Source organism: Sceloporus occidentalis, unplaced genomic scaffold, assembly GCF_023333645.1.
Source record: "Sceloporus occidentalis isolate IW3139 unplaced genomic scaffold, rSceOcc1.0.p SCAF_49, whole genome shotgun sequence".
In the NCBI taxonomy this organism is placed as follows: Eukaryota; Metazoa; Chordata; class Lepidosauria; order Squamata; family Phrynosomatidae; genus Sceloporus; species Sceloporus occidentalis.
The window spans coordinates 5710033-5734234 of NW_028317029.1; the positions used below are offsets into that span (position 1 = coordinate 5710033).

The 24202-nt window shown below is 38.8% G+C and overlaps 1 protein-coding gene across 1 annotated transcript in view; it reads left to right on the plus strand.

The window, feature by feature from the left end:
• The window catches only part of SGCG (sarcoglycan gamma), a 39816-nt gene extending 24481 nt beyond the window's left edge, over window positions 1–15335 (plus strand). The window contains exons 5-7 of the mRNA XM_089491244.1: window positions 3527–3599; window positions 10806–10929; window positions 15162–15335. Coding sequence (XP_089347370.1) covers window positions 3527–3599; window positions 10806–10929; window positions 15162–15335 — 371 coding nt within the window. The remainder of the gene's footprint in view (window positions 1–3526; window positions 3600–10805; window positions 10930–15161) is intronic.
• The last annotated feature ends 8867 nt before the right edge of the window (window positions 15336–24202 follow it).

Below are 24202 nucleotides of genomic sequence, written 5' to 3' on the forward strand. Positions count from 1 at the left end.
CTCAAATTAACCCCAAACACCCCATTAACCACAGCTGCTCCTAAATTAACCCTAAACACCCCATTAACCATAGCTGCCCCTAAACACCCCATTAACCATAGCTGCCCCTAAACACCCCATTAACCATAACTGCCCCTAAATTAACCCTAAACACCCCATTAACCATAACTGCCCCTAAATTAACCCCCACCTCCCCTAACTTTCAGCAGCCCAAATATTAATTTTATACTTACAGTTAGATGAGTGTCACAGCCATGTGGTTCTGGCCTTCTGGGAGAAGGAAGGGGGCGGGGCCAGTTGTCACAGTGATTACAGGGAGGGACTGGTAAGTAGGAGCTGCTGCTGTGAGTCACTGAAACGGATTATATAATGAGGGGGATTTTTCAGAGCGTTTGCTCTGAAAAAACCCTCATTTTATAATCGATAATAATCGATTCAACTAATCGATAATGAAATTCGTTGGCAACGAATTTCATTATCGATTATTATCGATTTTATCGATTAGTTGTTGCAGCCCTAATATTGTTACTAGAGTCGCCAAAGGTAGGCCTTTTCATCTTTCCTTATGTAAATATCTATGTTTCGGTTGTGATGTGTGGTGGACGGTATGACTAAAACGCTAGCCAGAATTTGACCATGATGGTAATAATAATAAAAAAACAAGAGAGAGACCAACAACCCACATCGTGATGACGTGCGTTGTTTGCCTCTCTCTTGTTTTTATTTGTATTATTATTAATTCCATCTAGTACCAAAATAATCCCTTGGTTGCCCATCTGTAAAGGACAGATTGACATATGAGCCACCAGTAATTATTGGATCCACTATCGCAGGAGCATTGCCTTTACAATAAATCACATTGCTCTGATGTATTCAGGAATGTTGGAAATGGAGTTCATGGTCAAAAACTAGAGGGCCTGGGACTTAGATGTAGTCTTAGATAAGGTCTTACTTTACCGAGAGGGCGGTAAATAAGTGGAACAATCTTCAAGCAGTATCTGGTAAATTTATGGAATTTTAACTTTCCTTTATTTCAGGAAAAGTAGGCTGTAGCAATGTTAAGCTAATATGTGTTGGTTTTTTTTGATATACTCTGTTGTATGTCCAAAATGAAGAGCACATAAATCATTTTGCATTGTTTCAGTACTGTATATGGATACTTAATGGGCAACATTTATTTTCATTTGGGAACCTTTAACATACAGTTTCTAATTTCCTCTTGATTTTTCATCATGCAGCGTAGTAAAACGGTAATTATTTATTGGATAACCTGATAACCACGTAATATATTTATAAACATCAAGATGCTTGAGGTCAGTAGGATTTTTTGCTGATCGTAATGCAGCCAAAGTGGAGTAAAATATAATTACCCCCTAAATATTCTCCATCCAGCTAATTTGCATTTAAAATGTATTTTTGAATATGTTACCATAATATAAAAGCATATAAAATCTGCTACAAGCCCTCAATGTTGGTACATAAATGTGTGGGATATACCCTAAAATAATCAATCACTTAAGACTCTTACTGACCATTTTAACAGATGTTTTGTTATAAAAAAATGTTGAAATTTTTTAAATAATATAATAAGGCAGGACGAATGCAAGCATCATCTTGGGTGATCCCTAGACACGAGTGTGAGAAGACTGATGCTCTAATTATTCATTGTACACGGCTCCTTTGCTGACTTTCGATATCTGTAATGGTGACTTAGGGCATATTGGCAAGTTGTAAGCTGGTGAATCAATGGAACAGGAAAAAGTGTGATAGACCATGGAATTATACAGTGGAGTTATGCAACATTACAGGAGGACATCTTTAACTCCAGAAAGACATGAATTGGTGGTCACTTTGAATAACTTTTTGCAACATGAATAGATGTTTGCGACAAAGTCATCAAAGCTAGAGATGACACACTGGATGTTGAAGTAGCAAACATAGAAAAACTCTTCACAGAAACGAAGACAAATTGGTTGCGTCAAACTTAAATACAGAAATTGCGTGATGACAGAACAAAATTTCCTGTAGAAATATCTCACCGTGTCTAAAAGTAGTGTGGAGGGAAAACCTTTATCCTTATTAGAGCAATATCCTGCTGACCTTAATGGTGATGATTTTTAAAATGAGATGCAACATTTACCCTCCGTACATAAAGCCAGTATGTAAATGCACAGTTAAAGCCATCAGATCTGTTGAGCCTGTTAACAGAGCACAAACTTGGTGACCTGTTTACAAATGTTTGTGTTGGGTTAAGAATACAATTAACAATCCCAGAAATGGTAGCTTCTAGAGAGAGGCCATTTAGCAAAACTAAGCTAATTAAGCCAATTATTTAAGGTCTACAATGTCTCAGGGATGTCTTGTGGATTTGGCCAGGCTAAGTATTGAATCAGACATTGCCAGAACAATTAATTTACATGCTGGGATTCATTTTTTTCCCCCCACAAAACGTCTAGGAAACCTCTTTTCTTAAAGTAAATAGTAAGTTTATCTACCTTTTTACTAATACTTATGACTTCTGGTGATCTGATCTGCATTCCAATATAAAAGGATATTTCAATGTGAATTCTTTCATCTTATCTTTATTGTAACATAAACAAAAATATTCAAATTAAATGTTCTTTCTCGTATCCTTCTTTATTTTATTTATTTACATTTATCATGGAGGGAACATAAGGCCTTAAATGTAGAAAATGAACAGAGCACTCCACTCCTTTCTCATCTTTCATACCCTTTTTGATCTATACAGCGTATGTAATAAAGCCATAGTGGATAAAACCAGAATGACTGATGGAGAAGAGAAGGGGCCCAGAGGAAACGTTGTACCCTCTGATAAAATTTCTCTTGGAGGCTATGACTTTGATCTTTTGTGCCAATCCTCACACATTTCTTCTGAGTGCTTGCAAATGCTCATATCTTGGGAAAAAACAAGATTTGCATGACTTAATGATGGAGCTTGAATCTCCATGTCAGAACTTTGCGAGTTGGTCTTCAGTGCCAACAAGCTTGCAAGTTACCATTGCAAGAGCGTGCAAGTAATCATGTGAATGTTTGTGAATAAATTCCTAGACAAATCCAATCTATTATTATTTGTATTTATTATTTTTATTGTACTTATAAATCTGGATAACAAGCAGCTTCAAGGGGAAAAGTGTTTCCTGGGTGCTTCATTGCTAACCAACCAGGGGACATAATTAACTAATTATCAAGCACTCAACAGTGAACTTACATTCAGTTGACTCCAGACTTCCCATTGTAACTTGCAAAACTTATATTGAAACTCACAGTAACTGAAAATCGAAATTGACGAATTAGCAAATTGGGCAATTTTCTCAACTTTTAAGAACTTGACTGCCAACTAGCTATTACCCAACTTTTAGTGAAAAGACTAGATTCATGTTTTCCAAATGGACACAGTAAAAAGGATTTATTGCTCACTACACAATAATGTTATACTCTGACTCAGAGAATCATAACAATAAGAATAATAAAGAATAATTTATAATACAGTTCTTATTTGTTGCAGGACCAGAGGGTGCCCTATTTGAACATTCTGTGGAAACTCCTCTTGTTCGAGCTGATACATCAAAGCAACTCAGGTATATACTGGACCCTAATTGCACAGTGAATATTGAATAGCATACACAGTTTTATTTAACTGAAAAGTAAATGTGCCATACATAAACAAGAATAAGAGGGTAGCTTGTATAGACTCACTCCTCCAATATGCATCAATTGTTTAATACAGTGGAGGACATGGGCATTTAAGCATTTTCCCTCTTTTATGTAAAATGTATTCCTGCCTTACTCCAGGACATGAAAATGCTGCTTTCCCACTTTTCTTTAGGTATTCAGCGAGATAATTCCCCACACAATGACTATATGTGTTAAGCCTTTCAGACACCTGTGCCCTGGCAATGTTACAATTTGAAGATGATGAGTCAGAATAATGTCAAAAAAGTTCTATTACTTAGCATGACTTGGAAATTTACCCTTACGAAAAAAATTACTGCAGTTTTTCTGAAGTAATACTGCAGTTTTTTGGACATGAAAAAACTGCAATACTGCACTTTACTGCAGTATTATTGCACATTTACTGCAGTTTTACTGCATTTGTACTTCACTGTACTGCAGTTTTACTGCAGTTATTTTTGTACGGAAGTACAAATGCAATAAAGCTGCAGTACATTGAAGCACAACTGTAGGTTTGCAATATAAAAAAAAGTGCAGTAAAAGTGCAGTATTGCAGTTTTTTCATGTCCAAAAAACTGCAGTATTACTTCAGAAAAACTGCAGTAATTTTTCGTAAGGGTAGTAACGTGTATATGTAACACCTTTTAGTCAGTTCGCTGTTTTACAATCCCCCCCCATAACCATGGGTCTGGTATTATGCCCCTTCTGGAGCTGGCTCTGGTCACGCTTTTTACTGTGGGTGCCTCTTCATAAGGAGAACAAAATTGGACGTTCTTAAACCATTAGGAACTTTATTGAATATTAAAACTTGCAGGTACATAAACCATGAGTGGTGGATGCACCATGAGGCTCAGTAACAAAGGTATCTGAGGGGGGGTCACACAACATGTTATATTTCTCTGCTGTAATAGCGCTGCAGCTTACACAGCAGTAGCTGAACAGAAGATAAGGGCTCCACAAGAGTTGGAGGGAGGGACAGAGAGCTATGTGAGCCATACTGCAGATGGGAGAGGAGAGGTGAAAAGAGAAGGAGGGAGAACTCTCCTTCACTGTTGAGGGGGGGTTGGAGCAGAAAGTGTGTGTGTGAGCATAAAGAGTTAGCGTCTGTGTTAGTGTATGATGTGTATGATGTTAGTGTATGATGTTAGCCTGTGTCAGTGTGGTAGTAAAGTGTGTTTGTAAGCGTATGGGTTTTAGAATCCCTTACGAAAAAATTATTGCAGTTTTTTGGACATGAAAAAACTGCAATACTGCACTTTTACTGCAGTATTACTGCACATTTACTGAAGTACAAATGCAATAAAGCTGCAGTACATTGAAGTACAACTGTAGGTTTGCAATATAAAAAAAAAACTGCAGTAAATGTGCAGTAGTACTGCAGTAATTTTTTGTAAGGGATGTGTGCATGTTAGACCAAATTTGTGTGTTAATATGTTAGTCTGGATATTAATTACGGGGGCGGGGAGAAATACTACACCCAGGTGCCACTAACCCTAGTGCCCCCACACCATTAGACATGGATTAGGGGAGAGCAGTTGTCAGCCCCCATAGTTGCATTTATCAATCTTAATATATAAAAGAAGATAAGGTGGAGGCCTCATGGGAAACCCAATATAAAGATTTAGGCTACTCTGGACATTTTGCCAACAGCACCTGATGGTGCTATATTAAAGAATAAATTATTTTTAAAGGAAAATACACATTAGTGGAATGGTAAAGTATTTTATCTAATGAACAGGAATATATATTATGCAGTTAATCAGCATATGTTATATACAAACAGCCATTTTAAGCCCTCCCCCTTAATTCATAATGCACCTTACTTATAGATATGTCACTCTGCCCCCCTGATATGCCCCCTGTCCCCCAGATATTCTTTATGCCCCCTAGATATGCCACTCTGCCCCCCTCAGACCTACCAATGCACCGATAGACTCCCTTGTGCCTAGCGGGGGCATCTGGTGGACGTCTGCGTGATGCACGTAGACAACCTCTGCTGCTACTCGCCACTTCCGCCGGGGCTTCTATGCTGGTGCTCTATCATAGAAGCCCCTGTGGAAGTTCCGGCAGCAGTGGAGATTGCATCGCGCAGACGTTCACCGGATACAGGTCCCCTTCAGCGCTGCGGGGGATCCTCCTCTCTGGCAGCCTCTGAATGCCCACGCAATGCGCGCAGACAACCTCCCCTGCTGCTAGCCGGTAAATCCGCTGGGGCTTCTATAGTGGAGCACCAGAAGCCCCGATGGAAGTGCCGGCAGTAGAGGGGGTTCTCTGCATCGCGCATACCAGCTGCGCTGGCTGTCAGAGAGGAGGATACAGGTCCCCTAAAGCGCTGCAGGGGATCTGGATCTTAACCCTGCTGAATAAAAAATAAAAAAAAACACCTGCCCGCGCCCCGAACTGCATGTCCCGGGTGTCAGGTGATACGAATTACGCATCCCTGCGCTAAACCTCAATTATAGGCCACACCCCCAAGTGCGGCCTATAATCGGGCCAATACGGTAAATATTGTTACCCTTAGACACAAAAACCTTAATAGAATGTTGTGTTATGGGTGCACAATGCCACGTTTTAAACACAGATATGATTATATAAAATCATATTGATTCCCTTTAAAATGAAAGAGGAATTAATGGAATAAGTATTCCTTTAGAGACAGAATCTAAGAAGGTCAAAATCAGTATGTAAAATGTGGCTTTCCTACCTAATATATAATCAGGTACGGCCACATTTCCTTCAAAGTAACTCTAAAAGCATAACGTTGCTGATGGAACATTACATGAAAGGGTAATTAAAGTAATTTAAACATGATCAGTAATATGACAGCATCTTTGACCTGATACATTCAATTACTTTCACTAGCATCTTTGTCTTTTTTCTTTTAATTAGCTTAAGAGCCAGCAGGTTATAAAACTGAGGTCAGTTTGCTCTTTGCTCTAAAACATCCTTGCTTACATCATTCTTATTCAAACTATTACATTCAAAGTGAAGGTGCTTTTTCTTCTTTTTTTTTTAACCTTGCATCATTTTCCTCTTCTTCCCCAGTGTTTGAATGCTTAACTGAAAGGGTTAAAATACATAATAGAGTTCCATTGAGAACATGAGTGCAGTTGGAATTTGCTACTGGTTATTTCCATTAAATGATTAACACAAAAAAAAAAAAATTAAAAAGGGAAAGTATTCATAGTCCAAGCCAGTGATTTGGGGGCTGCAGAAGTTCAGCTTTTAGGTCACAATACAGAGCTAAGTTATCATACTAGCCATACATAGCATAATCTGTACCATATAAAAAGTGGAAACCAATTTGTTTGCCTTGTTACACTCTCATTCACATATTGTGCCATATTATTCTGCAACACACTTTGTTTATTCTGACTGTTAAACCTGGCCTAGCCAAAGAAAAGTTATACAAATTCCTCAAAATTATTAGTGCTCTGGGATGCCTGTTTAATAGAGATGATACTGGGGAGAAGCAGATGAAGAAAGAAGACAGAAGAACAAGATGAGGCAAGAGAAGAAGCAGAGCTGCAGAAAAGCAGACAGGGTGTGTGACAACAAATTTCGTTTCCAAATGGAAAAAGCCCTACGAGTGTCATCTGAACCGAAAAGCCAGGAAACAAAATGTATCGTCCGCAAACTAATATATACCAAAACTGAAATGAAAGATTTGTCAGAATCGTTTTTGGTCAATTTCTCCAAGTCTACTCTTTACATTTAACCCTTTAGCATTTCTTGAAAAGGAACTAGCCTTTATGATCCCTCCTGATCCCTCACATGGCTTCACTCTAAGATGTAGGGATATTACATAGAAATAAAAAAAAACAGCATCAGATGAGAACCCATCTGGTCTGAACGTTTTCCTATTGTAGAGACTCAGGAAATATTGTAACCCAACAAATTGACTATTACTGGCCGCACACACAATACAACTAGGTCATTTTTGGAATCTAGTCACAACATCTTAGGTGTATTTTCAATAAAATAACGTTAAACGGCTTATTTCTTTGTACTTTATGACCTTGACAGTAGTCATAATAATTTCTTGTTTTTGTATAAATCACATTTTAGCCTAATTTCATATCTTGATCTCTTTAAGCTTTGGAAATCATGCCAAGCTCTGTATTTTGCTATTCAGTAATGGTATCATGAAATGATATTTATTGAAAACTTCAGTCCTGATCATAGTTTAACTTATTTTTATTTCTTTGTGCTAATTTTATGGCTTTTACGCTGCTAGTGAATTTTATTCGTCACTTTTATGTGCTAGCTAACTTGTCAAGCGGAAAGCTTTATTGCACCCTTAATGTTGTATAAAGTGCTATAACTCTGTTGCCGGGATGTTTCTCATCATATAACTGTATCTTGTAAGGCAAAATCACTTATTTTGTGAGTTCACTAATTGCGCGGTTGCACTTGAAAGGCTGTAGACATTTAGAACTATTGTCACTCTCACTTATTTTACACAAATCACAATAACAATTCATTGCACAATACACTATTACAGATGAGTATTGCTTTACTATTTAGTGTAGAACACAAAAAAAATATATTTAATAGTAGTTTATTGAGTACGGCCCTGTTTCAAAGTCTGCATACCCTTAGTTCTGAATACTGTGTGTTGCCCCCTTTCGCATCAATGACAGTGTGTAGAGAGTGGCTCGACGATAATAAGGTCAGGAGGGAGTGATGGTCACTCCAGAATCTTCACCTTTTTCTGCTTTAACCACAGGAAGGTCCGCTTGGCTTTGTGCTTAGGGCCATTGTCGTGCTGGAAAGTCCAAGAGCGTCCCATGCGCAGCTTTCGTGTAGAAGAATGCAGAATGAAGAATTTTCTGCACAATTTCTTGTGCCTTTATAGCTCACCCACCCCCAAAACATCAGCGAGCCACCACCATGCTTCACGGTGGGGATGGTATTCTTTTCGCTATAGGCCTGGTTGACCCCTAACTATAAAGCTCTATTTTGGTCTCGTCACTCCCAATTACAGTGTGTCAGAAGTTATGTACATATGTACACATACATTGCCCTTACAACCCTTTCTCCTCATCTGTTACCTTTTTCATCTTCCATCCTGTCTTGGCAGTGCGGGGTATTTCATCCAGACCTCTGCTCTAGTGCTCCCTCATCACTATGTGCCGGCTATTGATGCAGATCGCCGGGATAAGACGTCATATCCGGGCGCTTGGCATCCATTGCTACCGCTTAGTGATTAGGGAGCACAGAAGCCGGCGTCTGAAGTGATGGACCTGCCCGGGGGAGGCAGCCTCTCCCCTTATAGATACGCTACTGTTTTAGGGGCTTTGTGGTGAATAACATTGCTGTCAGCCTTAGACCTAAATAAAAGCTTTTTGCATGATCAGTCATATTTTCAAAAATCAATGCCAACATTTCACAATTTCTGCCAGGTTATGCAAACTTTTGAGCACAATTGTACATGCCATCCTTTTTTTATTTTACACTTGTTCACTTTTTTCATTTCAGGTGTTTAGTGTCTTAAACCTCTCTCTTTATAATTGCTGCTCCCTATTTTTTATTCATACCTCAGAATGCTTGCCCAGGGGTTCTTTCCATATCCCCTATGCCATATCCTTCCCTTATGTTTGAATGCTTATGGACCAAGGGAGGGCTAGATCTGGTTTAAAAAACTGGCTTAAAGAAACTGTGCCACAACATGTATATTTTACATGCAGTTCCATATATAGCCACCAGGTTGTCTAGAGTAAAAATGATTTTAGGCATCATGGATGTTTTGGACAGGACTAAACAGTGAGCATTGAGTGTGTTTTCTGCTGGTTTATTACTGGGCCACATGGAAGGACTTGGCCCCCCCAGCACACCCCGGCTTAATGGTGCCTGTGAACACCCATATTTGTCACTTGGCTTATGTAAAGGAATACATCTGGGTATAAGGAAGGTGTTGTTTGAGCATCAACCCTGCTTGGATCACAATTTTAGACAAAGAAGTAAAGTCTCGATTTTTTGAACACTGTCCAGTTTGTCTGCCCTACTGTTACAGTTTGGCACACAGTGGGGCTTTTAGGCCATTTGGAGAGGGCCTTTGATCGTCCTAGAGAGCTTGTAAACTCTATCACAGCTCCTTGTGACTAAAGCTGAAAACAACAAGGTATCACATTGGGTTCTGCCCCACCTTGAGCCCCGCTCCTCCCCACGTCTCGTTACAACATAACTGTCCATCAGAATTTAAAGCTGGAAACATCTCTCCTTAGCTCACAACATATGCAGTCCAAAGCGTCCACGTTCCACGACCACTTGGCACTTCAATCTCTAAACGCGCTTCAAAAAACAAGATTTTGATCTGCAACTCCAAAGGAAATAATTTTCAGACAAGCTAATTGATATCATTATATAGATTTATTTGCCTTATTTGGCTTGGCCCTGAGGGATCAATCACCCTGTGGGTGAATGCCTTGCGTGTTTCGTGCCCAACACCGGCACATAGTCTTTATGCCTTTAATTAAACGCCATTGTTAGGCGCGAAACAAGTAAAGGATTCACCTACAGGGTGAATGATCCTTCACTGAGGCAAGCCGAATGAGGTAAATAAATCTATATATTGATATGTATATTACGTAATGTATAACAGAGTCATTATTTTAATGAAGCTCTGGTTCAAGGACACATTTAGGGCTGTCTTTATCACATGGGACAGCCCATCAGGGTGAAAAGGGACAACCCATCAGGGCGAAAAAAACCTCAGGGGCCCATACAGCTGCCATTTTTCACACTGGTTATCTCTCTGTGACGTAGTTGACCACTGTGTTTCAGAGCATGTTTGTTCCTTGGTCACTACCTGCCTGGAGTATAAACCAAGAGTGATTTCTGTGGCAGGGTGTGTGTCAGTCTCATAGCCTCTAGAAAGGCTGTCTGATTTGTGTGCTACCCTTCTGTGTGTGAAGATGCATGTGGGTCATCGTGGGAAGTTCTGTGTATGAGACATATATAAGTACCATATGAAGTGTACACTGGGGATACGTGAAAGCATGTTTGGTATTATACCTGAGCTCAGTTACAGATTATGTGCTAGTCTAGTTAAATCTGAAAAGTTGCGCATCAATGTCATTTTAATATTTGATTTGTTATCTTGTGTTTAGATTGGAGTCACCAACTCGATCGTTGAGCATGGATGCACCAAGAGGCATTCACATAAAAGCACAAGCTGGGAACATTGAAGCTCTTTCCCAAAAGGATATTAAACTGCACAGTAGTGAAGGAATGGTTGTATCTATTTTTTTATATTTTCTTTGTATACATTTTATGCACATATGTTTTATATATGCTTTATAACCAAACGTATATGACACTCCTGTTAATTATTAAGTATAGTAATTTCAGCCGCACCCATTGCTAACAGGTGTACAAAATCAAGCACATAGGCAGCCATCTCCATAGACAAACACTGGAAGTAGAATGGGTTGCACTGAAGAGCTCCGTGACTTTAACCCCTTCGAGACAAAGGCTGATTTTACTTTTTGTACCCTTTGTGACAATGGCCTTTTTAACATTTCTGCGCTGCTCGTGTTTAGCTGTAATTTTCTTCTTTCCCGTTTACTGAACCCACACACATTAGATATTGTTTTTTTCAGGACAAGAAGGGCTTTCTTTAGATGACATTGTTTTGATTGTATCATATTATTTACTATTAAAAAAATTATAAAATATGGTGAAAAATTTAGAAAAAAATGACTGTTTCTAACTTTTAGTTGAAAAATCTTTTACTCATCTATAAAAGGTAATGAAAAAACCTGCTAAATAGATTCTACTATTTGTCCTGAGTTTAGAAATACCCAATGTTTTTATGTTTTTTTGCTTTTTTCTACCCATTATGGGGCAATAAGTACAGGTAGCGTTTTGCTATTTCAAAGCCATTTTTTCCAAATCTGGTAATTCTTCCCCCCATGTGCCATTTCGGGTATCTTTAAACCCGGCCAATGCAATTTACCCCATCAAGTCATATATTTTTGAAAACTAGACAGCCCAGGGTATTCCAAATGCTAGTATTTTAACTCTTTCCATGCACCATATCTACCACCAGTCTTTGTCAAACTTTATGGTAGTCATTTTTTTGCATTTGTTTTGTCATACACATTTTACTTCAGGTATGAATTAAAATGTTCTAGTTTATGTCACTATCACAAAACACCCCAATATGTGTTCAGCAACATCTCCTGAGCGCAGCGATACCCCACATGAATGATTTTGCCTGGCTGTTTGGGGGCAAAAGGGCCACATTTGGGGCATGCGCATTTTTCAATGTTGAACTTTGGCATTTGGGGATCCACTGCCCATGCCCTATTTGGTACATCTTTGAGCCGGGCCATTTCAGTGTGCCCAATAAACCCATATATTTTTGAAAACTAGACACCCCAGGGTATTTCAAATGCTAGTATTTTAACTCTTTCCATGCACCATATCTACCACCAGTCTTTGTCAAACTTTGTGGTAGTCATTTTTTTGCATTTGGTTTTCCACACACATTTTAATTCAGGTATGAATTAAAATGTTCTCGTATATGTCACTATCACAAAACACCCCAATATGTGTTCAGCAACATCTCCTGAGTACAGCGATACCTCACATGAATGATTTTGCCTGGCTGTTTTGGGGCAAAAGGGCCACATTTGGGGCATGCGCTTTTTTCAATGTTGAACTTTGGCATTTGGGATCCACTGCCCATGCCCTATTTGGTACATCTTTGAGCCAGGCCATTTCAGTGTGCCCAACAAAACCATATATTTTTCAAAACTAGACACCACAGGGTATTTTAAATGCTGGTATTTTAACTCTTTGCATGCACATATTTTACCACCAGCATTTTTTCAAAGTTTGCAGTAATATTTTTGTGTGTGTATTTTTCCCACACACACCTACTTTATGTATGAATTTACAGCTCCTGGTATATGCCGCTGTCACACGACACCCCATAATGTGTTCAGCAACATCTCCTGAGTGCAGTGATACCCCACATGCATGGGTGTGTCATTTTTTGGGGGAACTAAAAGGCCACATTTGGTACGTGTGCATTTTTCTAATTGGAAATTAGATGTGTGGCCATCCTTCCCCCCGTGTTAATTGGGACGTTGTTGAACCTGGCCCATTCAATTTACCCCATCAAATCATACATTTTTTTAAAGTAGACACCCCACGGGCATTTACTATGCCAGTATTTTAACTCTTTCCATGCGAGAATTGTTTTAAGCTAATATGCTAATTTTAGGACTTGCTCACAAAAATATATTTTTTATATATATATATATTTTTTTTTTATTATTTTTTTTTAAAAAAAATGTAACATTTTTTTTCAACTTGGAGGTTCCCCTGATAGTGACATCAGTGGGAAATGATTTTTACATTTTACTGTTTTTTTACTATTTTTTTCTAATTATTATTAATTTTATTTTATTTTTTAATTTATTTTTACTAATCACACTGTGATTAGAAAGCTGGGCTCCATTGACTTGCATGGTGAATGCAGTACCTGTATTCAACCTGCAAGTGGAGCCAAAGTTCTCTAGATGGTCTGGACCATCTAGCGAACTTTTAAAATTTGTGGTTCCTGTTACAGGACGGCGGCCATCTTCCTTGATAGCGAAGATTGCCGGCAGCTGCGGCTGTGACCGCTCTCCGGAGCGGTCACAGCCCATCAAAAGGTTAGTGTTTGGTGTCGCTGGATGCCTCCTGATCGAGGCATTCCAGCGACACCATTTAAGTTTAGGAGGCGATCGTCGATCGCCTCCTAAACGCTTTTAAAACGGGCGTCCGCCGCCATACAAAGTATGGCGGATGTTGACGCCCCGTGGAGGGGCCAGAGATGGCCCCTTCGTGCCGATCGCGGCGTTGCTGAATGCCTCGAGGTCGAGGCATTCAGCAACGCTTTTTGGGTGCAGAAAGCGATAGTAGATCGCTTTCTGCACCCGTTTAAAGACGTGCCGGTCCTGACACGTCAATTGTCGTAAAGCACATGCTTTTCCGTGCCGTGCCAGGACCGGCAATTGTCATTAAGGGGTTAAACATGGCGCTGCCATAGGATGCCGCCTATGCCACAAGTTAGTTCATGAAATTTCTGCCTGGGTCCACTGTAAGTGCTATTATTGTGGAAGCGTCTGGGAGTAACAGCTCAGCAATGATGTAATAAACCATGCACACTCACAGTTCGGGGCTGCCGAGTGCTGAGGAGCTTAGTGCGTAAAAATTGCCTGCTCTCCGTAGCAACACTTACTACAGAGTTCCAAACTGCCTCTAGGCGCAACATCAGCATAATTACTATGCGCCTGGAGCTTCATTTAATGGGTTTCCATGCTGAGCAGCAGCACACAGGCCTAAAATCTGTACTCTGGAGCAGTGGAAACATGTTTTCTGGAGTGATGAATGCTGCTTCACTTTCTGGAAGTCTGAACATGTCTGGGTTTGGCAGATGCCAGGAGAACACTACCTCCCGGAATGCATAGTGCCTACTGTAAAGTTTAGTGGAGGAGGGATAATGGTCTGTGTCTGGTTTTTAGGGTTTGGGCCCCTTAGTTCCAGTGAAGTGTAGTATTAATGCTACAGCATACAAAGACATTTTAGACAATATAATGTTTCCAACTGCCCTCACAAATGCGCTTTTGGCTGAATGGACACAAAGTGGTGGAGGGGCAATTCCATATAGCCAATGATTTTGGTATGTCCAACAAGCCCATATAGGTATGATGGTCAGGTGTCCATATATTTTTGGTCATGTAGTGTATTTATAGATGCTGACCTATCAGGCATCTTTTCTTACAAAGCCGTAACAAAGTCTGCAAAAGATTAAAAGAAAATCAGACAACTCCATAACCTTTTTATTTTGTATCCCTACGAATGATTGCGAGCAGGAGTTCAGAGGACAAACTTTTGAGACGAGGATAGACTGTTGAATAGAGTTGTCCCTGTCGTACATGCTACTCATGTATCAAGTCTGTGGCACCTGCACACTAAAGGAGGGGAGCTCCCGCACAAGTGGGAATAAAGGCCACTAGACACTGATCCACCTGCATTGGCCCCGATTGATAATGGCCAGTCAGAACCTGCTCACTAAAGTGGATAGAGCTTCACATCATGTTTAAGAACAGTGATGTAGAAAAGCAAAAATAAACACTAGTCCAGAGACCCTATGGGGCATTTTCCCAAGAGCTCAAATGTATGCTTTAGGGGCTGGTAGTTTATATCGGCAACTTTTTAACACATTAATTTTAGCTTTTAACTACAATAATGTCTCTCTAAAATAGGTGTACAAAAGAACTACAAAATGTTTGGTAGCCCATTGATTTTGACCTTGCAATTGTTTATTTCAATGCGACTAACGACCTGAAAGGGATCAAAGTTTTATTTTTGTAATTCCAAAAATGCCCAGAAATATTGACATCATAAGTATTTGATGTTGCTTTTTCTGTTTTGTATTGTGTAATAAGTCAATATTCTATCCATTACAGCTTGTTCTGGATGCTGAAACAGTGCGAATGCCCAAATTGCCTCATGGATCGAAGGGGACATCTGGCAGCTCTCAGGAACTCTATGAAATTTGTGTCTGCCCAGATGGGAAACTCTACCTGTCGGTTGCTGGTTTGGGATCCACTTGCCAAGAATATAGCCGTGACTGCCAGTAAAAAAACTTTGACAGGCATTTTGTCTCTGGATAATAATACATTTTATAAGGACCAGTGACTTTCCTTCTCTTTGCTAACATTATTTCAGAGAAAAAATCAAGAACACCGCATAGGCTGCAAATTTGTATTTCAGATTATTGACTTAAAAATGTAAGTATTTTTTTAGCCAGTGTTAAATAGCACAAGTAACTTCAGGCTGGAAAAAGATATATCATTGGAAAGTCTTCTTGGCTAAAACTAGTATATCAAGGCTGTAGTTTTTGGAAATCAGCCATATAATAAAAAAGAAACAAAGTATTTTGTCTCCTCACTGAACTAGCGCTTCATTATGGGTAATAACCTGAAAAACATGCTCATTCCTATTTGTGAATTTGTTCTTTCTACTTTTAAATCAAGGATTAATAACATTTCTGAAGCAGGAAAATGCAATAAATCAAATGTATGGATATATGAGTATACACAGGTAGTAGGTTCAGGAGTTTTGTCTACCTTACATTTGTCTCTGTTATGGCTACTAATTTTTCCATAACAGTATCCCTCATAATTTTCACTGTGTGAGAAATTATTCTAATGATCGTTAGACTACAGGATATGTGCTAATAGGTCAGTTTGCTTATGTTAAATATTTTGTTATTTTGTTATTACCCTTTTATGGCAGTTCCAGGGGGAGAAGGTTTCTCTGCAGCAAAACAGGGGGCAGTGCCCTTGGCGTGCCGCTGCTCAATGGGCCGGTTACAAAGCAGAACGCTGATCTCCCCAATGGAACCATTTACACTCTGGAATACTGTTCGGAATACTGTACTGGCACCATAGTAAGCAGCATGCAGCATCACACGACTTAAACAGAAAGAGTCCTGCAATATGATGTCATATCCAGGTGTCCAGCAGTGAGGATATTGGTTGAAGAGGGGGAGGCTGGGGGCAGCACCCAATTTAAAAATACAAAACATATATAATCAGATAAAATATTGACTATGCAACATAATATGTATAGGAATACTCTAAAAACCAATCTTTTGTTAGTATACTAGTAGTAGAACTAATATATGAGCCTTTGTGCTCCTTGCTGTGTCAAATATCATGAAAAAGGACCTTTTCTAAATTCTATACTATTAGGCAGGGCTAAAATATATCTAGGATTCTGAGCATACGAAACCATGGGATTGATTCAATGAGCTGACTAAAGTAAAAATGATCAAAACGGTATTTAAAGCACTGCTGTAAGCAATTCAAGGACCTAACTAAATTTAGGGGTCATTAAATGCCACATTCAAACTATTGAAAACCCTACCCAGAAAGTAATCTAATGAGATGTGCAGTTTGTACGAGGACAACATTTTTTCTAACCTCCACTTGACCTGACTAAATTCAATGTAGACACCATACAAGAACTGATGAAACACACTGTACAAGTGCTGTTAAGCAAAAATAAACTACAGCAAAGACATTTAACCACAACATGCCACTTAATCACCAATGAGATATAAATAAATACAAAACTAGGTTATTTACAGCAGCTTTCATACTTATTCTGGGAGTTCTACAATAACTTTATAATAACTTATAAGGGGCCAGTAAAAGAGTTGGCTTTTCTGGGAACTCTTTAAGCTTAAGGCCAATTCAAGGGTGGGCTAATTGGGCTGGCAAAGTTCCCAGAATATTTCTGGGAACTTAGCCAACTGCAAAAAAAAAATGTCTTTCATCTTATTGGTGGTTTAGTTGTTTTGCCATTTTCTCATCGCATGATGCAATGATAAAGTAGTTTCTGGTGGACTTGGGCAACGGAAAATTTGTCTTTGTTTTCGAGGGGAAATTTTCTTCGTCCGTCTTCGTATTCAACACAATTTGTCCAACAAAATCCCATTCATTTGGTTGTCATGGAAAAAAGAAATAAATGTGCATAGAGAATATGAGAGAAATTGCTAGAAGAAAGAGGGTCAAAATGAGCTTAGAGTTATAGGGTTAAGGATAGTAGTGGACTGGTTAAATGATCTAAATTAAATTGATAAAATTAATTTAATTAATGATCTTAATTAAATAAAAAACGTTAAACAGTCTTAGACACTGTGACCAAGTCTAAGACTCACCAAATCTCACACAAAAGAATATCACTCTGTAAAATGCTCCAATGCAGCACAACAATGTCACATAAAGCAGTCACAGTGAAATGAACGGATCCCCAGCCTGCTCTGCTCTTATATATGGGCTCTTTTTTTTCTCTTTGAAAGAAGCAGCACAGTCATTGGACAAGCCCTCAGCATGATGTGGCAGGAGTGAGCTGATTGGACAAAGAACGATTAGCTTACGCAATGTCCCTCATCTTAGCGCAGGCAAAATTCTTCTCCTCTTAGTGCAGTTAAAATGGTGGCCGCCGTGACCAGTTGAACGAACATTTTCGTATTGCGCACATACGCTTTTCGTTTCTTTCGTCCAGTGTTGCATTCGTTGGTTCGTTATTCAGACGAAAGGACAAAACTGTAAAATGCGGCACAAAAACACATTTGAATGAAAACGAATGTTGTGCATTGTGTATGTGCTCATGTGCTCATGCTTCATGGGAAATCTTTGATGTCTCTACCCAGCATATAAAGAGCTGTGGCGTTCTTAATATGCTCTCTTAAGTGAGAATACGCCACGGGGAGTAGCCTATGGTGCAAGATTTAGCGTCTCTCTTTCTACTAAAATGGTATTTCTTAAGCTCTAACCTAGCCTGGGTCACTCTTAGAATTTATAGAAGAATGTTGGATAATATTCCTTAATTGCACGAGGATTTAGAACATGTTGCTGACTGCAGACAAAAGAAGCTGAGTATGCAGCTTAAGGAGCATGAGGTTTGTTTTAGAAATCTATTATGTCATGAATATCCCACTTCCTACTGCATCTACAACACAAACACACATCACCCTGTAATATAGCTGGAAGACTAATTTAAATAACACTTGAGAACAGTGATCAATTATAGTCAAGAAGACTCTAAAAATGTTGTATAAGTCACAAATGAGCTGCTGTACTTTAAAATGCCTGGAACTATTTACATCTCAGTCTGGTCCTGCATGACCGCAAGACTTTTGGTTTTATTTTGCTCTCTTGAGTAGGGGTTGCAACATGTCTTAGTGCTTGTGTATCTAGTCTTCTCAGCATTGTGGCATGTAAAATTTAGAGACTTAACTCACGTTGCTGAGGTACAAAATATCTCCTGATCACTGGCCGAACCAGCAGTAAAATATTTAGTAATTTGGAAATCACAATGACCCATCTGAAAACTAGATTTTTCCATTAAAGAACACAGTACATGCTGCAATAGTCTTCAATGCCCAGTGCACAGATCCACAAACAAACCATCAACTGCTTAGATCAATACAAACATTCAGTGGAGTACTGCCGAATCACAGCCCTATCTCTCCTGATTCCACAAAACAGTGTGTCTAAATCACATAAAACATACTGTGCAGGGCAAAACATACTATAATAAGTTCACTAATGTATTATATGTATAATAAGCTGTACATTTGTAGGCATCATTGTCGAGGTAGTACAATTGTATTGACGTTAGACACCATTGACCATGTGTAGGCGATCTGCTTTTGTTTTCTTGGTGCATGGAATTGCTTTAGACACGACTTGGTCTAAAAAGTATTCTTAACCCCTTCAGTACCGGGACGTACCTGGTACTTCCTGGTTAACAGTCACCGGTAGACCGGGACGTACCAGGTACGTCTCCTCCAAAAAACGCCCCCACATCACCACAATCGCGGTGATCGTGGGGGCGCTGCTGCTGCTGTCTGCCCAGGACTCCTGGGCAGACAGCACAGCCTGTCTAAGCCCGCCCCCAAGCCCACGATCACTCCCACGGAGTGATTTTGTAGGCAGAAACAGCGATTGCAGAAAAATCTGCAATCGCTGTTTCAGCTGCCACAGGCAGCTTCAGGGAAGGGGGGGGGTATTGAATGGGTCCCCACACAAGTGTGGGGACCTGATCCAACACCCCCCTGCTGCCTGATCGCTCCATGAGAGCGTCAGTGCAGCGTTAACCCCTTCAATGCCGCGATCGCGGCATTGAAGGGGTTAATTCCCATTTTTTAGGGGGTTCTGCTGCTGGTGGTCTGCCTGGAAGCCCAGGCAGACCAGCAACAGCAAAAACGAGCCCCCAGAAGTCCTCTGATCAGTCCTGTAGGACTGATCAGAGAGACTCCTCCCCTACAATCTCCAGTCTATTGGAGATTGTGTCCCAGCTGCCAGAGGCAGCTTCAGGGACAGGGAGACAGGGTTCTTTGGTCTCCACATGAGTGTGGAGACCAGACCCCCCTACCCCCCTCTTCCTCAATTAACCTCTTCAATGCTGCGATTGTGTATGACCCCCATCGCAGCATTGCAGGGGTTAATATTAGTCCCCACAAGCTTGTGGGGACTAAATATCAATCAATTCTGTGCTTCAATGGAGCATCAGCATTGAAAGAGTTAAAAAAAATAATGTAAAAAATAATAATAATAATTAAAAAAAAATAAAATAAAATAAAAAAATTAAAAAAAATTAATAAAATAATAATAATAATAATAATAAAAAAAAAAAAAATAACAGCACTGACCTGAAAGTCCAGGGTGCTTCCAGGTCAAATGCTGGGCTGATCAGATCGCCCCTGGCCAATAGGAGTGATCGGATCATTATGGCAGCCCACGGATGACCCTGCTCTACAAAGAGAGAGGGGTCATCTAGGGTAATTATGAAAAAACACAAATTATTAATAAAATGAAAAAATCATAATTATTACCTGATCACTTGTCGGTGACATTTTAAGTCGCTGATTATTGATCGGTCTTCCTGATTGATGTCAGCGGCCTAAACCTGTCACTTACAAGTAATCTGATGAAAAAAAATATTTTAAAAAATGGAAATGCACATGTTCCAGTTTTGCCCTCATAGCTTCCTCAAAAAATACATGAACCATGCATGTGAGGCCTTGTTGGAACCGAGGGGTGTTGGTGAACAAAATCTGGTGCTTTCTTCCACTGTTGCACATATGCTGTGCAAGAAATAAATTTTAACATTGAAATGTATTTGTTAAAAACGCAATAAAATAAATTTTCCGTGAACTTTGGCAGACATCAGTGAAGAAAAGGCTAGCTGAAAACTGTTAAAACTACCCTAGTTGAACACCTTGACTTGTCTACTGTTCATAAATATATACTTTTATGGGGTAATTTACAGCAGGGGGCTTCCAAAATGTCCCAAATGGGATATGGGCCCAGGAAACCAATTTCTGAAAATTCCAAATGTGAAAACGAAAATGCGCATGTTCCAGTTTTGCCCTCATAGCTTCCTCAAAAAATGCATGAACCATGCATGTGAGGCCTTGTTGGAACCGGGGGATGTTGGTGAACACAATTTGGTGTTTTGTTCTGCAGTTGCACATATTCTATACAAAATATAATATAAAATCTAAAGCAACATTGCAACATATGCAAAAAAAACCAAAAAAATATAAAAATACCTCAAAATTTGGCAGCAATTGGCGATAAAATCCCTGTTTGAAAAGTGTCAAAATGACCCTAGTTGTACACCTTGACTTATCTACTGTTCATAAACATATAATTTTGGGGGGGTAATCAGTATCTGTGACAACTATTGCAGTTATTAGACTGCCATGCCAAATTTGAAAAAAATTACATTTCAAAAACGTGATGCATGCCTTGCAATATTTGCCCTATACTGGTCAAAATAGATAAAAATCCTGGCCATGTTGGGTGGTTTCCAAATCAGGACAAGTTAATGAATATATTTGGGATAATTTTTTCCCATTGGTTTAATGTGTGTACAATTTGTATGTATACAAAACTGTAAAAAAAATGCGTTTTTTCATTTTTTCCCCACTTTTTCCAGTTTTTTTCAAACAAAACAATGTACTACCCAGCTTACTATGGTTTCAAATGAAAGCCCTACTTGTGCTGAAAAAAACAATATATGATTTGTGTGGGTGCACCAATTGATAAGAGAGAAATTACAGTTGAAGAAAGACATGGCAAAAACACAAAAACGGCTCCGGTCCTTTAGCGACACCTTAGTATCAAAATCCCGGTCCTGAAGGGGATAAAATGTATTCATTTCAATGGATGAGTCATTAGGAAAATGATGAGCCACATCAAGAAATGTCATTCTTGCAAATGTTCTAGTCAGCATAGCAATAATTTAGCTGTAATTCGCTGAACTCACCCTCCAGTTGAACTGATTGGATGACTTTAAAGGGCCAGGCTTTTGTGTCTTTTTAAAATACCTAGGTTTTCATTTGAATCCATAACTTGATTTTCCATCTGTAAATAGGTTGACACAAACTTTATTATATTTTATTATGACTTTTTATTTATTTATTTTTTAATTTGAACTGTATCACAGTATATCGTTTTTCACATTTTCAGAGATTACGATTTCAAATGATCATTTATTTTTATATATAGCAGTCTATAGGAAGTTGGATGTGCACAGCTGCTTCACGTTCTATCAAACCATGCAAGTAAAAAGGACTTTTTTAAACACTCAACACCAGTTTGAAGAAGATCTCATGGAGGTGCTAAAATAACAATAATAGTTAAAAAGGAAACTATAAATACTATCAGCACAGCAAGTTGTGTGAACAGGTCACATTATAGTTGTGTGTATTCGTGAAATAGGATTCTGAAGTTAAAAAGGTGTCTTTTTCCTTTCATAAATTTGGATATTTTAATGATTATGAGTTAAAGCATGAATGTGAAACACTTGAAAAATATGCCATCTATTCCACCTCCACCTTACCTTTACATCACTTATCCTACACAGACACTAAAATGTAATCCTTTTAAAATCGATGTAAGCTTCTGTGATTCCTGAAATATGACTACTGAAAGCTGATTAATACTCAAATTAATCATTAGAAAAGTTATAGTTTTGTGTGACTGTTTTGGCTTTGCAGATTTTGGTTCCATTAAGTACTTTTTAATGTTTATATATAATAGTTGTTGGCTTTTTTTATTTTTCAATTAAACAGACTGAAATTAAATTGCTCTTATGGAGTAAATTGAAAGAAAGGGAGAAAAAGCGTAGATAAGGGAGAAAAAGAAAGAGAGATAAAGCAAAAGAGAGGAAGAGGAAATGAGGTAGAAGAATCAAAGGGGAAAATAAGAAAGACAAACTGAGAAAGAAGGAAAGCAAGACATGCAGGGACATGAAAGAAAAATAAAGAAAAGAAACCTGTCACCACATTGACACAACTTTTGAGTGCCTAATTGAACTATATGTTTAAGGCATGTCTCTTTAAGAAATATTGTTTCTCACTTAAAAAGCACTATTTCCTTGTCTCTGTTGAATTGTGAACTAATGTGATAATACACAAATCAATGTGTGTTTCATTTTTTTGGGAGATTTGTTGTGTATTATAGAGAAATAGCTCATGGAAGATTGAGATAAAAGATGGAGTTTAAAGACTTCATTACTTTTTTTTTTACTTATTGGTTTTATTGGCAGGAGTTACAGCACAAGTTCATTGATTGTCAAAGTTCCTCTTTTAGCACCCTTTAACAATATTGTTTCAGCTCTATGGATCAGCTCATTTTGAAGGTTCCTAGACATAAGATAGCTTTATTTAATGAATCAGCCAGATGTAATATAGCTTCATCTCTGGCTACTCAGTCTATGTTGCAACTCCAGTATACTTTGCTAATTGGGGTTGTGCTGTAGGAACAACTTAAAGATATGAATCTGTTAAATCTTGTGTAAACTCTGTGTCTTTAGTGGCTTATGGCTGCCCTTTTGGATTATTAAATGTCACAAAAAAGGTTAAACTACAGTAGAGATGATATTAAACTCTTAACCATTCCTTGCAAAAGAAAATGACATCCTATACGCTTCAGGCTCCAGTGTTTTTTTTTTTCTCTAAATATTGTAAAACTAGTTTAACCCTGTATATTTTAACCATAGTGACATTCATTCCCAGCAAAACCATTTAAAAAAAATAAAATCATACAACCATATGTGAGATATATATATAGTAGGGGCAAATGAATAGGATTAGCGGAACGTAGATATATATACACATAAAGGGTCCATTCAGTCTGAGGTATGCCAAAACTGAAGTACCAGGTAGGCCTAGAAGAATGTCCCCCAAGTTAAAGAAATGAAAGGAAGGACAGAGAAAGGAAGAGAAATAAAAGAGGGGGAAACAAGGCAAGGCAACCACAAGACACTGCAACATAGCTGCGGGAGGACCAGGCGTTGATTTAATAGCCACAGCCCACCGAACACGAAGAATGTCCACGAATATTCGCCAGAAGAGAAGACAGGAACAGGCGAATATTCGCGGAATAAGAAGATTTTTTTTTTTCCGAAGATGAGCACGAAGACGAACACGAAGAGCCCCCTGGTGCCCATGTCTAGTTGTTACCCAATTACAGCATTAGAATGTTTTCCAGTGCCTCTGTGCCTGTCAACATGGCTAGATATATGTAGAGTTTATGATATCTATCAAGGATTGCTGGCATTCCCCAACCTTCAATATGTTTTACCTTCTTTGGATATTAAATCAACTGTTTTCAGGCAAGTCAAAACATCTAAACTACATAGGCTAATTGTGAAGTGTCTACATCTACAAGATTCAGATACTTAGGGATTCATTTCTGATTGTAATATGTTACTTACCAATCCTAACTTTGTGAAATTACATTTTATGTTCCAATGGTCAACAGAAAACTTCTGTCTCCTTCGCTGGAACTTGATCCTCCACACTACCGCTATCTAGTATTTCTCAGGGGTCAGTTCTTGGGCCTCTACTCTTCTTCATCTATACCTCTTCACTTAGACAACTCATATCTTACTTTGGTTTCCATTACCACCTACACCAATG